This window comes from Oncorhynchus masou, chromosome 23 (assembly GCF_036934945.1).
Source record: "Oncorhynchus masou masou isolate Uvic2021 chromosome 23, UVic_Omas_1.1, whole genome shotgun sequence".
Classification (NCBI taxonomy): Eukaryota; Metazoa; Chordata; class Actinopteri; order Salmoniformes; family Salmonidae; genus Oncorhynchus; species Oncorhynchus masou.
In genome coordinates, this window is record NC_088234.1 from 21,806,563 (window position 1) to 21,821,696 (window position 15,134).

Sequence of the window (15,134 nt, forward strand, 5' to 3'; positions counted from 1 at the left end):
AAAATCACCATGAGCAATTCCAAGCGTCGGGTGGAGTGGTGTAAAGCTCGCCACCATTGGACTCTGGAGCAGTGGAAACGCATTCTCTGGAATTATGAATCACGCTTCACCATCTGGCAGTCCGATGGATGAATCTCGGTTTGGCGGATGCCAGGAGAATGATACCTGCCCTAATGCATAGTGCCAACTGTAAAGTTTGGTGTAGGAGGATAATGGTCTGGGGCTGTTTTTCATGGTTCAGGCTAGGTCCATTAGTGATTGGGAATCTTAACGCTACAGCATACAATTACATTCTAGACGATTCTGTGCTTACAACTTTGTAGCGACAGTTTGGGGAGGACCCTATTGTGTTTCAGCATGACAATGCCCCCATGCACAAAGCGAGGTTAATTTAGAAATGGTTTGTCAAGATCGGTGTGGAAGAACTTGACTGTCCTGCACAGAACCCAGACCTCAACCCCATCAAACACCTTTGGGATAAATTGGAACACAGACTGTGAGCCAGGCCTAATCGCGCAACATCAGTGCCCGACCTCACTAATGTTCTTGTGGCTGAATGGAAGCAAGTCCCAGCAGCAATGTTCCAACATCTAGTAGAAAGCCTTCCCAGAAGAGTATAGGCTGTTATAACAGCAAAGTGGGGACCAACTCCTATCAATGCCAATGAGATGTTCAACGAGCAGGTGTCCAACTACTTTTGGTCATGTAGTGTATATTCCTTGTCATCAAATACATAATGACATAGAGTTATTCTGTAGAATAGGCTATTTTGACAGAATAGCCACAAATATGTACACCTATCTACTGGTATGATGGGCTCCTCACATTAAACCCTGTGGTATATGGTACTTCCACTCTACACCTAAATATATAGTCCCATTGATAGACAATCTATTTTGGGCCATGATACACACAACGGAACGAAACTGGGAGGGACCTACCTGAATTAGTCCAATGGAAACGCTTGTTTTCGTTACAAACACGCAACTGTTTGCAACGGTTTGGACTAATGACTACACCCCAGGTCACACAGAGCCTGCGCGTAGCACCTTGCCCTATACAACAGAGCCACCTTGTGGACACTTGGATTAGTTTAATCGATCGGTATATTCTAATAGCCTACAGTTCTCCCCTCCCTGCAACAAGTTGATTCAGCTCGGTATTTTGATTTGTGCAATGAAGCAAATATAGTGTGACTAATGCGTTAATAGTTATTTAGTGGCTTTTGAGAGTGCATCCCAGTTGTGGGTTGAGGCTTTGCATTCGTGCGAGCGTCTGGCACACGACGGGTGCACTGCACTGAAAACTCTTTCCCGGAGAAGAAAAGCTCATGCGAAAGTGTGCTAGATCATACGTGGTCTAGGTCAGAAATGACCCCCAGGAATGCTGCAAAGGCAAAGGGAAGACAAGGAAGTTGACTCAACGAATCAAGTGGTAGAAGGATGCAATCGTAGTGGATGTAAAATACATATTTCGTTGCACCCTGGCTGCATATTGCTCAACATTGCGCATTTGAATACGACCTGCAAGCCAGACAGTCCACGATATTTCGTCTGATTAAATGCATTGATTAAAGCAACATGAATGGCTATTGATTTGAAACCCATGTAATTGTTTAATCTTTCACATGACTTTAACTTGTATCAATAGGGCTGTTGAGATATCATTTGTTACTGCGGGCAATAACACTTGCGTGTCTTGTCGAAAATGTGAGCATTTGGATTTGATTTCACCAAGAAGGGAAACATGTGTCGCTGGAATGAAGTTAACGTGAACACTTCGAATAGTCTGCAATGATAGCCGGGGAATGTGGAACGACCATGCATCGAATTCTACAGAGAAGAACAGTGCGCAAACTTCGCTTCGTCTGGGTATTCATGGCCATGGTGGCTCTGTCGCTCGCCGCCTGCAGCGCACTATTTACGGCGTGGACCTGGAGACAGACGCTGGACCTGTCCCAGTCCGTTAAAACTCTGCAAGACCGATTGGAGCAAGTAAGTAGCCATGCTATGTCATTATTATATATATATACATACCCGTGACAATATATCCTCCAAACACCGGCTTCTCGGGCATTATCACTTAAATAACCGATGATAGTGTGGAAAGCATGGAATTCAAATTTATATTTATTTATATATATATTGCAATTTTACGAATTAAATTTGAATTCCATGCTTTCCACACTATCATCGGTTATTTAAGTGATAATGCCCGAGAAGCCGGTGTTTGTAGGATATATTGTCACGGGTATGTATAATACATGTATATTACACATTCGGATTTTGTAGCAACGCTAACGTAGCTACATGTGTGCATCAATTCGTCTTGGTCTTGCCATTGTAAATTACGCACGCTCTCACTCTGTAGGCCGACTCCAAGTTATTATTTCTATCGTAACAATTTGAAGCAGTTGAAGTGACTGTTGAACAACTTCTTTGTCTCTGCTATGGAAAATGCAAAGCCATATTTTAATTCCCCCCTCTACGCCCAAGCTTTGTGGCGTTAAGTTGTACACAAATAGCGGGCCACTTCTCTGCTGGTGACCTGCGCATTCTGGGGACTGCTCTAGAGGCAGTTTTATTGCTTACAAATAAGTGTGCTCAAGCCGTGGAGTTATTGCTTATAGTTTCTCTGCCAAGTTTAATCGTTCTACTGCCAGTTGTGTTCCAATTTTAGCCCAATTTACTGGAATCCTTTGACTTCTTGGCTCGAGCGCACATTATAGCCAACTGACTTTGCACTGAACTGAGGCATTGAATTGCGTAAAACAGAGTAGACCTTACTGTGGTTAAGCGATTTGCAACATGTAAAGCCTACTAATTGCAGGTAGGCTAGGCTACCACAGGTGGTAGAATTCTGCAGGTCAATGTATTGCTTTCAAATGCATAGTACAATTATTTCTATACATCATTGTAATGCACACTGTATTACATTGTAACAATTTACCCAACACTGGACTTTTAACACAAGTCACTGATCTTTTCATTCATTCGAAACTCATCTTTATTAATAATACATTATGCATGTGCATCCTCAAATAGTCTACTTATGCACTTAATACACATGCACTCAATATCACTCATGGTGTGTCTGACAGTAGGCTACCAGTGATCTGACTCTGCCATCTGTTGATACTTTTTGCAAGCACTCAATGAGCTGGCCTGGGACAGTTCAAGTCCCCAATAAATTTAACCTCTAGTCCAGGCAGAGCTGAGTACATCTAAACCAGCCCATAGGCTGCACGCACCGACACACTAGCGGTATATTGAAACCTACTTCCTCCTCTTTGGCATGTATACGGCAGGCCCCAGTACTTCATAAAGTACGAGTTCACTTTGCTAGCTTGCCAAATTTTAGCACAGCTTTTTTTCCCTTCCTGCTTCTCAGTCTCAGCAGGGAAGTTAAGAAAGGGAGTTAAGAAATGTGAGGAATGCGGGCACTAAAAACACCATTAGTTGTCACAACCGGTTTAGGCGGAAGTGGTTGACCTATTCTAAGCTTTGGAGTTACAGCGTGATACTGCAAGATACTGGAAGACGATTTGTTTATGTGGTTTTGCTGAAATCTTTTGTCTGTGTAAATTTGCAGCGGGAGCCAATTTGAAGACTCAATGGTCTCTCTGACGGTTCCATTCTCTCTCTCTCTCTTTCTTTCACTTTCTTGATTTCTTGCTCTCTGTCTGTATTTCTCTTTATTTATTTATTTATTTCTCTCTATCTCTCGCTCTCCCTCTCTCTCTCGCTCTCGCTCTCCCTCTCTCTCTCTCTCTCTCTCTCTCTCTCTCTCGCTCTCTCTGTGCAACAGGTGAACACTCAGCGTAAGGCCATTGTCCAACTCATCATGGAGAAGAGAGAGTTGCTGGTGGGGCAAAGGGTGAAAAGAGATGGTACATGCCTGTGTGTGTGTGCTGGCGTGCCTGCATGCTGATGTATGTGTGTGTGTGTGTGTGTGTGTGTGTGTGTGTGTGTGTGTGTGTGTGTGTGTGTGTGTGAGACTATTTGTGCATGGAAGCAAAAAAAGGATCAAAATAGCACTACACCTCAAGTACACTCTACTACAGACAATGCCTCTTTCTCTGCATCCCCATCATCATACATGCAATACATAATCAACAATAACCAAACAGATGAGATAGATCTCATCGATGGTGCTCTGCTCTGTGTTTTTGCGGAGCTGGAGCAGCATTTAACTACAGCGACCAGACCAGGGGAATCTTGGCTCTGCATGGCACCTTGGTTAAGCCCTGTGGTCACTTGCTGCCCGCTGCTAAAAGTCGACACAGGAAACAGTAGGCAGCTGGATGACTGATGCAGAAATTACAGGTCTGCTCTGGACTGACGAGAACCTGGAGAAACCATCTGGCAAGAGGAGGGAGACAATGTTGCACGCTTCAGGGACTTAAAATGATTTTGCTCTTGACGAGACTGACAACAGCTATTATTTGGCGATTTGTTTATGATTAAGCAGTCATATATAGGCTAGGTAGTGCACATGTCATGTCTAAATAGGGTGTGTCATGAAATAATGCTGAAGATGGCCAATAGTAAACTTGGGTCAATTTGTTAGGAGTGCTACTCTAGACTTAAAGACATCCTCCAGTGATTTAGGAACTTTTCCTGTTGAATATAAATACAGAATAATATAGTAAATGCAGTAAAGTACACACACTAAAGGGTAAAAAAAATGTTTTGAGCAAAATACTGTTTTTTAGACAAAACTGAAAATTGGTCTGATGGGAAGTTGTGATGTCATCGGCCTCCCCCTTGCTTGAGGAACAATAGAGGAGCAATAGAGAACAAAAGAGGAAATCCCCCCCCCCCCCCACTTGTGCTATGTCATGACTTACCTGGACCACCTATTGAGATGTGCCTTTTCTTAAGTAAATCAGGTGTTGAATTCGGTGAAAAGGAGACTGGAGTGACACTTTAAGAGTTGATGTACAGTACCAGTCAAAAGTCTGGACACACCTACTCATTCAAGGGTTTTTCTTGATTCTTACTATTTTTGTGGCCTTCTGAGTGGCACAGTGGTCTAAGGCACTGCATCGCAGTGCCACTAGAGATCTTGGTTTGAGTCCAGGCTCTGTTGCAGCTGGCCGCGACCGGGAGACCCGGCGCACAATTGGCCCAGCGTCGTCTGAGTTAAGGGAGGGTTTGGCTGGCAGGGATGTTCTTGTCCCATCGCACTCCAGTGACGGGCCGGGTGCAGTGCACGCTGACACGTTTGCCATGGTGTTTCCTCTGACACATTGGTGCTTCTGGGTTAAGCGGGCAGTGTGGCTTGGTTGGGTTGTGTTGTGGAGGACGTACAGCTCTCGACCTTCGCCTCTCCCAAGTCCGTATAGGAGTTGCAGCAACGAGACAAGACTGGAACTACTAATTGGATTTATTTTTTTTATGTTATTTTTTATTTGTACTATTTCCTACATTTAAAAAAAATATTGAATGAGTAGGTGTGTCCAAACCTTTGACTGGTACTGTATGTTCAGTTCAGAAGCATGATATATCAAATATCATCCCTAAATGGGCCAAATGATAAATGGCTTAAATTCCCAAGCCCACCAGTGTTCAATGTTTGCTGTTTTTTCCCCCAACATAACTGATCCTATAGTGAATACTTTCTGTGTATTTGTGTGAGTGAACGAGTGAGTGTGTGTGGGTGTGTGTAAAGTCCAGTTCAGATACAACAGCCGACATGAGACTAGACAAGATAAATCTAGCAAGTTTTGGAATTTTGTGTTGTACCACAGCTGATTAAAAGACAGGTCATTCAGATCAAGAAGACAATACATGCAGTTGAGGCCATTTCCACAGTAACCGTGCCTCTTTACAATGACTTGATAAAACTATGAAACAAATTGGAGACTTTTTGTACTCAGCTATTGTAGCAAACAAGTGTCATGAGATACATGCACCAAAAACATGGTACACTTTGTTGCTTGTCAGATAAATATCAGCAAGCTAGGCTAGCTATGTGCAGAAAAATAGCTAGCTAGCTCTCTGCTTGGTTAGCTAGCTAGCTGCTTTGCTGAACACAGGACATTAGCGCACTGCTCTCTGATTGGCTAAATGGATCCTTCCATTCTCAAGACTTTAGCTAAAGGTTTGACATGTTGAATCTTGGAAACTCCAGCCGATGACATGAGACATCCTAAAACTAGACAGTTAGGATCAAACCAAATTAGATCTAAAACTCTATAAGACCGTCACGTTGTGTATCGTCTAATGTAGTTGAAATGGGCTTAAGGCCTGGAATCACTCCCTGCAGGCCTGATACTGGAGCTAAAATAAACCTCTGGAGAACAAAAAGGCCTGTCTTACCCCTCGCTCTTCCTCTTTTCCCCTCCCTCCCCCCTCTTATCCACCTATCCCCCAGTTTTCAAGATAGATTTGTATATATTGTATTTATTTGAACGGTGTCCATGGCTGTTGCTCTTGCCTGTTTTTCCTGACAGGGCCGTTACAGTTAATTTGGGTCATAGAACAGCCAAAGACCTCTCTCTATTTCTCTCTTTTGCTCCATCTTTCACCCTCTCTCTCCATCCCCCTTCCCTCTCTCTCTCTCTCCCTCAGCTGTCTCCTGTCTCTCTCTCTTGCGTTCTCTCTCCTTCTGTGTGCTTCTCTTTCTATCGTCCCCTTCTGTGTGCCTCTTTCTTTCCCTCCATTGAGCTCTTTCTCTCTCCTCCATCTATCTCTTGCCCTCTCCTCCCTCTTACCCTGTTCTCTCGTACTGTATTCTATGCTTCTGTCTTGCTCTACTCCAGCTGGCACAGAAAGTAGTGAGAACAGACAGAGAGGAAAGTAGACTACACTTAACTGAGAACAAGTAAAAATGAAATATCAGAACAGAGCAGGAGAGGAGAAATGAAATCCTTCTCCATCTGTTAGAGCCGGTTGAGTATTCAGGTGGTGGATAAACAACTGCAAATTAATACATTATGGTCGCCACGACACACACCACAGATGTGAACAATGATATAATCTCCTCTACTTGGAAAAAACAACAACAAAAACATCCCTCTGAATTGTTTTCTTCTGTCGTATTAACTCATATTCTTTCTTCCTTCCCTCTGCAAGGGGGAACTGGGAAAGGGAAGAGTGGAAATGGAAAGAAAGTGGCTTCTCAGTTTGAGAGTAAGTGACTTGGCAGATCCTCATCAACGGTTGCATCTGAAATAGCACCCTATTCCCTATGGGCCCTGGTCAAACTTAGTGCACTATATAAGGTTTAGGGTGCCATTTCAAACGTACCCACAGTGTTATAATGTAGCATCTGTTGAAGTGGTTTTGATTGGACACCAAATACGATTACAGTTATAAAATCTTAATTACTCCTTTCGCTCTCTTTCTTTCCGCTAGTAACCAAAGAGTCTGTTCAGAAAGGTAAGCTTTATGAACGTGGATCAAGTCAAATCACATTTTATTTGTCACATGCACCAAATACCTTACAGTGGAATGCTTACTTACAAGCCCTTAACTAGCAATGCAGTTTTAAGAAAATAGCTTTTTTTGTAACAGACAAGAATAACAAATAATTAAAGATCAGCAGTAAATGACAATAGCTGGGTTATATATAACAATAGGGGGTACCTGTACAGAGTCATTGTGTGGGGGCACCGGTGTCGAGGTAATTGAGGTAATATGTACATGTAGGTAGAGTTATTAAAGTGACTATGCATAGATAATAACAGAGAGTAGTCATAGAAGGGGGGGGGGGCAATGCAAATAGTCTGGGTAGCCATTTGATTAGATCTTCAGGAGTCTTATGACTTGGGGTTAGAAGCTGTTTAGAAGCCTCTTGGACCTAGACTTGGCGCTCCGGTACCGCTTGCCTTGCGGTAGCAGAGAGAACAGTATGACTCGGGTGGCTGGAGTCTTAAACAATTTGTAGGCCCTTCCTCTGACACCGCCTGGTATAGAGGTGCTGGATGGCAAGAGGCTTGGCCCCGGTGATGTACTGGGCCGTACAAACTACCCTCTGTAGTGCCTTGCCGAGCAGTTGCGATACCAGGCAGTGATGCAACCCATCAGGATGCTCTCGATGGTGCAGCTGCAAAACCTTTTGAGGATGACAAATATTATAGAAAAGGGTCTTCTGGGTTTCTGGAATTGGATTCGTAAGATCACTGCCCCCATGACAATGATACAAACTGTACAAAATTGACCCTACACACACAAACCTACAGTATAAATAAAGAGAAAATAATATACTGCTATATTTATGTCAATGGGTGCAATGGTTCCTCCCCCACAACATGTGTGTGTTTCAGTGGGAGCTGATGGCTTGATAAAAGGATGGACGGACTCGGAGCAGTTGAATATGAGCAAAGCTGTGAAGTACAACACAGACAGAGGCACCTTCACAGTGGAGAGAGCTGGAGTCTACTTCCTCTACTGTCAGGTGAGCCTCTGAGAGTTGTAGTCCTGTGCCACCTGTCAAACAACACAGGCTCAATCAAACCCTGATTGGTCTGCTCTTTTCTTCTACTTCTTCTTCTTATTCTCCATCTCTCTCTCTCCCTCCATCCCTCCCACAGGTGTTGTTCAATGAGAATCAGTCTCAGCTGGTGAAGTTGGAAGTGGCGGTGGTGAAGAGCGGCCAGCCGCTGCAGAAGCTGCAGTGCATGGAGGGCTATGGCACTACACCTGCATCCGGATCCCACCAGTTCCACTTTCTCAAACCCTGCCAGGTGTCTGGCCTGCTGCGGCTAGAGAAGGGGGCAGAGCTACAGGCCATCACAGGCGCCGGCTTCAGCCTCCACACCACGGGGAAGCACTACTTAAGCCTCTTCAAGGTCAACTGAGTTGCCGGAGAGGATGGAAATATTGGAAGGATGGAGGGGGTGGAAAAATGTTTGAAGGAAGCGGTTTGTCCTATTCCGACCTGTATTAATGAGACACACCAACGTGACATTCCTCATTTGTTTTATTGTGAAATCTGGACCAATGATCAGGGGCATTGGAATAACTATGGATCATGTTCGCTACAGACACTTTGTATCAGAGGAGGCTGGTGGGAGGAGCTATATGAGGACTGGCTCATTTTAATGGCTGGAATGGAATAAGTGGAACCGAGTCGAACGTGGTTTCCATATGTTTGATACCGCTCCATTTATTTCCTTCCAGCCATTACAATGAGCCTGTCCTCCTATAGCCCCCCCCACCAGCCTCCTCTGCTCTGTATGATACTTCTTCAAAGACAGAAGCTGTAAGGAAGATTATAAAGGGATACTCATGCACTTCTCGACCCTCCTAGCGATTCTACCCCTGCTTTTTTAAGGAAAACCCATGGAACGTTGTCTGGATCAGTTGATGCTGTTCTTCTGGAGTGAAGCTCATCCTCCTGAGTCGTAGTTCACCGTGACTTCGCCGGAGCATAGCAGAGAACTGACCCATGATGCACCTCTCTGAGGCGCTAAGCTGGTGGACTACTGAATGAGAAGGATTCTGAGTAATGAGCTGGATGGATACGTTGAACTATGAGTCTCTCATCCATTGTAATCCTTGTTATCTCAGCAGTTGGGTTGTACATGTCTTTCACACACAGGAACGTATACAACAACAAAAAAACTAGCCTATGATCTTACCAACGTCTCTCAGTCTAGAGACTCTTTATGACTATGCATCTCAATCTTTTAAACTGAGTCTCTTAACATTATAGGCCTATCATATATCATTTAAGATACAAATATTCAGTATGTTCTGTCGAATCACATTTCAATATGTTACATGATTGTCAGTTTCAGACTGCACATCGAAGAACTAGGGCCGCGATTCATTCCAAGACGCGTTACAGAGCAACACTCTATAAACAGCCGACAATGAGTCTTTTAAAGGCATTTTCCCAAAAATTCACGAAGATCGCATCCACAGTAATCGCTGCGCATGTTGGCTCAAGAGAAAATGACCTTCAAAAGTCCATTACAGTGAGCTGTGCTATGAGACGCGTTGGATTGAATCCCGGCGTAGATGTGTATATAAGGCTCAGCCTGTCGAGATGCAGTATATCATGGTGGAAATATAAATGATTTAGTATATCATAATCACAATACTTGTACTCATTCCAAGCTCTCTTAGGTGCCATTTGCAGCAATATGTATTGAACACAGACAGTACAAACAGTATTTCTAGCAGGTGGTCTGGTTTAATGTTTTAACACTCCTACTCTGGTTTATAAGTAGTGTGTGGGTGACCACATTGGCTTCTCCTCAGCAATTTACACACATACACACACACACACACACACACACACACACACACACACACACACACACACACACACACAGAGACAAATACACCACAATGCAAAAGTCACATAATTCTAGTTTTCAGTTCAAAACAGTCCTAATTTCTCATCATTAAATGGAAAGTACCTAATTTGTAAAAAAAAGAGGTCTATTTGTGAGTCAAACCCGTAGGTCAAGGTTGAAGAACCAGTGAGGGGATATTGTGTGTGCACGTGTTTGCGAAATTATGTGTGCAATGCTGGTTGTTGTTCTAAACTGACTTCCCAAAAGTCAAATAATTCTGGTTTTCAGCTCAAAAGAGCTGTAGTTTGTCATCATTAGATCACAAGTGGAAAGTGTGTTATTGTGTTGTAAACATATTTCCTGTTTGATTTCCTAATCCTTCTCCGCTTCCCTTTTGCACCTCACATTTAGCCCGTTTTGCATCTAACATTTCCCTTTCAGAACCCAACACACACACACACACACACTCACACTTCCTGAATCCAACCAGAACCAAATAGCTGACCGCTTTTGAGGAATCAAATTCCTAACACTTCACTCCCCCAATTCCTATATTTTTAAATGTCAAAGTTTATTGCCAACTTAAAAAGCATTATTTGGCACAAAGAGGCCTGTCTTGTGAGAAGTCCAAAAAAGTAGGTAAAGGTTGAAGAACCAGCAAGGGGATATAGTGTGTGTACGTGTCTGCGAAATGATGTGTGCAATGCTGGTTGTTGTTCTAAACTCACTTCCCATAAAATAGTAAACCTTTTTAAACCCTTTTAATATCTCCTTGTGTTCGCTTTCAACTCTGGCCAGGGACTACTACTGCTCTATGATACAATATGACAAACAAAAAAATAGACAATCTTCTTACTCCTCCGTTATTCTCCACCGTCGCCCAATGACATCACTGTATTGCTAAATAGAATGTGTGGAACGCTGCACTATTCTGGTTCTTTAGTCATGACTCACATACTACTGTGTATTGAGTCGTCACCACCTGTGATTCATACTTCTGTAGCTCAAGGTCTGGAGTCAGTACAACACAGTGCAGACAGACTGGGATGACTTCATGTGAGGGCTAGATGAGGCGATTCAGCAGCCCGTGTGTCTTCCTGTGTTGCTATTCAAGCATCCATCCACGAATCACATCATTTTGTTCAATTTAATTTGATTTTATTACAAACAAAACTCGAAATAAAAAGAGATGCATTTTTATTATTGACATGTTTAACTGCCACTCATTGTTTATCGGTCGGCACCACCACATCGTACACAGTGACACGAAATATCGAGGAATTAAAAACAAAACACAAAATTTGAAAAAAGAACAAGAAAAGAGAGAGGAAGTGCCTGATTTGACCGTGCCCATTTTAGTTAAGGGGTTGCAAAACACTTCCTAAGAAACATAATCAGTGAAATGTAGTTTAGACTCTTCACTTGGAACACCTGTGTGGAGTATTCATGGTTTTAAGGAAATACATGAATATTTTCTACTTTAATTATTTGAAATATGTCCAGGGAACTAACTAAAAGTGGTCTATTTCAACTAGCATGTAAAAAGTTTACATCTCCCGATTAATTCAGACTTAAGACTTAATTCAGACTTAACTTCTTTACACTTATTTCAGCTATGTTATGTTTAAGGCTGTTTGTGGATACAGTATATAAAGTTGACTTGATTCTACTAACAGCCTCTGAGTTTCCAGAGAATAAGGAATTGATGTACTTTAACTGATGTTAAGATAGTACAGGGTTTAATTTTGTCTTAACGCATTTAGGGTTACATATGTAGTATATTATATTGGTTATTTGCAAGCCCCGAATCTAGAATGTAAGCAAGAAATGTTTTGTTGTTGCTGTGTTCTCTCAACCCCTTCGCTTTGCTTTATGCTCCGACTATAAGACGTCTGATATAAGAGGTGCATTTGTGCACCAAAACTTATGATTTTATTGTTTTCTCAACCTCTCATTTGGTAGAAGCTCTTTTTTTTCAATAGCAACAGCAACGTCAACAGCAACGTCAACAACAACAATAATAATCATAGTTGCAGTAAGTCAACAAGAGTAAAAACACAAGAGAACACGAATGAGCCAAGTTTAAATATGCAAAGAATATCACAGAATTCGTAGAAAGAAGGAGAAACTCAAAAAGAAACTAACAAGAAAGAAAGGATTGATTGAGAGGAGGAGGAGGAAAGGAAAGGGAGATATAGTGCCTTCGGAAAGTATTCAGACCCCTTGACTTTTTCCACATTTTGTTACTTTACAGCCTTATTCTAAGATGGATTAAATAAAACAATTTCCTCAGCAATCTACACACAATACCCCATAATGACATGAATGAGAAAACAGGTTTTTAGAATTTTCCGCAAATTATTTAAAATAAAAAAACAAAAATACTTTATTTACATGAGTATTCAGACCCTCGAAATTGAGCTTAGGTGTTTCCATTGATCATCCTTGAGATGTTTCTACAACTTTATTGGAGTTCACCTGTGGTAAATTCATTTGACTGGACAAGATTTGGAAAGGCTCACACCTGTCTATATAAGGTCCCACAGTTGACAGAGCATGTCAGAGCAAAAACCAAGCCATGAGGTCGCAGGAATTGTCTGTAGAGCGCCGAGACAGGATTGTGTCGAGGCACAAACTGGGGTGAAGGTTCACCTTCCAACAGGACAACGACCCTAAGCACACAATCAAGACAACGCAGGAGTGGCTTCATGACAAGTCTCTGAATCTCCTTGAGTGGCCCAGCCAGAGCCCGGACTTGAACCCGATCTAACATCTCTGGAGAGACCTGAAAAAACCTGTGCAGCAACGCTCACCATCCAATCTGACAGAGCTTGAAAGGATCTGCACAGAAGAATGGGAGAAACTCCCCAAATACAGGCGTGCCAAGCTTGTAGCGTCATACCCAAGAAGACTCGAGGGTGTAATCGTTGCCTAAGGTGCTTCAACAAAGTACTGAGTAAAGGGTCTGAAAACTTATGTAAACGTGATATTTCATTTATTTTTTATTTTTTTTTATAAATGAGCAAACATTTAAAAAGAATGATGGGGTATTGTGTGTAGATTGATGAGGGGAAATACTATTTAATCAATTTTAGAATAAGGCTGTAACCTAACAAATATGGAAAAAGTCAGGGGGTCTGAATACTTTCAGAAGGCACTGTGTAAGCTTTACGTAGGGGGTCAAATAGCAAGGGGAGAGGACTGTAGTTGAGGGTGGTCAACACTGTATGACTTGCCTATGAAAGGTTATGACCAGTTCTATGAGTGAGGCCTATCCCGAACAAGCACTGGGACCTCCCATCCCAATCAAAACCAAAGATATAAACTGTGTACCCTGGTCTGTAAGAAAATCCTCTGGCATACCAGCTATAACTCATACAGTCAACATAATACTAAATTGGGCTGGACTGACTGACATTTCAGTATTTCTACATGTACAATCAGGTCAACATGAAAGGGAAATGGGCTGAGAGTTTCCTGACAAGTTTACAGCCCCGAGTCCTGTAATACTTCACTCAATCAATTCTCCAATGGGGCGATTGATGAATGGTTTTCGGCAAGCTTCGGAGATAAAACCAGCACTAGAAGAAATACTGTAGGCACAGCTTGCATGATAACGCCATTGTTTTGTGAGTTTTAGCACAGCATGCTTCTCAGGGCGAATGGCAGGAATGGTGTCAAGAGCAAAATCTTCACAATGTTATATCATGCAGTTTCATGTCACTGGAGCGACCCCTGAGGGGATCAAAGGTCAAGGGTCAGGTTTGGTAGTATGTGAGCGATGCTAGGATAGAGAGGGAGGTTCTAGATTACAGAACCATACTGTTCTGGAGGGGAGATATTCTATGAGTAGGCTGCTTGTGAGGATTGGTTGGTTTGAGGCAGACAACAAGCGATTGAGCAGGTGAGTATGTAAGTGACAGCATGGACCACAAGTGTGTGTGTGTGTGTGTGTGTGTGTATTCATAGGGAGTGTCAGTCTGTGGAGTGCGGATACTGTACTGTGTGTATTGTGTGTTGGTGTGTGTATGTTCATGTGTGTGTGTATATATTCATAGGGAGGGTCAGTCTGCGGAGTGTGGATACTATACTGCGTGTGTTATGTGTTGGTGTGTGCGTATATGTTTGTGTGTGTGTGTGTGTGTGTATATATGTTTAAGTATATATGTGTGTGTATATATGTTGACGTGTGTGTGTGTGTGCGGTCAGTGAGCGATATTGTTCAGTCGTCGATACAGATGACCTCTCCACGGCGCTGGTCTCTCCTGCTCAGGAGCTGCTCTGCTTCCCTCTCCTTCTTCACTGACACAGGAGGACCGTTCAACACTGTAGCGGGAAGAGAACACACACATGAGCACACACACACAAGCACACACAGCATATAAACTGAGTGTACAAAACATTAGGAACACCTGCTCTTTCCATGACAGACTGACCAGGTGAATCCAGATGAAAGCTATGATCCCGTATTGATGTCACTTTATTTTTTGGGGTCTTAACATCCACTTCAATCAGTGTAGATGAAGGAAAAGAGACAGGTTAAAGAAGGATTTTTAAGCCTTGAGACAATTGAGACATGGATTGTGTATATGTGCCATTCAGAGGGTGAATGGAGAAGACAAAAGAGTTAAGTATCTTTGAACGGGGTATGGTAGGAGGTGCCAGGCGCACCGGTTTGAGTGTTTGAGGTCCGACTTAAAATGTTTCTCAATTCCATGACTAACAGAGGTTAAGGTTGTGCTGAATCAAACTGCAATGCTGCTGGGTTTTTCACACTCAACAGCTTCCCGTGTGTATCAAGAATGGTCCACCAGCCAACTTGACACAACTGTGGGAAGCATTGGAATCAACATGGACCAGCATCCCTGTGGAACACTTTCGA

The 15,134-nt window shown here is 42.7% G+C and overlaps 2 protein-coding genes across 2 annotated transcripts in view; one reads left to right on the forward strand and one right to left on the reverse strand.

Moving 5' to 3' along the window:
- The first annotated feature begins 1,137 nt into the window (after positions 1-1,137).
- On the forward strand, positions 1,138-11,459 carry LOC135510588 (tumor necrosis factor ligand superfamily member 12-like). Its single transcript, XM_064931618.1, has 6 exons — positions 1,138-1,994; positions 3,808-3,889; positions 7,080-7,136; positions 7,362-7,385; positions 8,273-8,403; positions 8,540-11,459. Exons 1-6 carry the CDS (start codon positions 1,794-1,796, stop codon positions 8,804-8,806), a joined length of 762 nt encoding a protein of 253 aa, XP_064787690.1. The 5' UTR covers positions 1,138-1,793; the 3' UTR covers positions 8,807-11,459.
- The window catches only part of LOC135510585 (chromodomain-helicase-DNA-binding protein 3-like), a 67,581-nt gene continuing 63,879 nt past the window's right edge, over positions 11,433-15,134 (reverse strand). Inside the window, exon 39 of the mRNA XM_064931614.1 lies at positions 11,433-14,578. Coding sequence (XP_064787686.1) covers positions 14,475-14,578 — 104 coding nt within the window. The 3' untranslated portion in view covers positions 11,433-14,474. The remainder of the gene's footprint in view (positions 14,579-15,134) is intronic.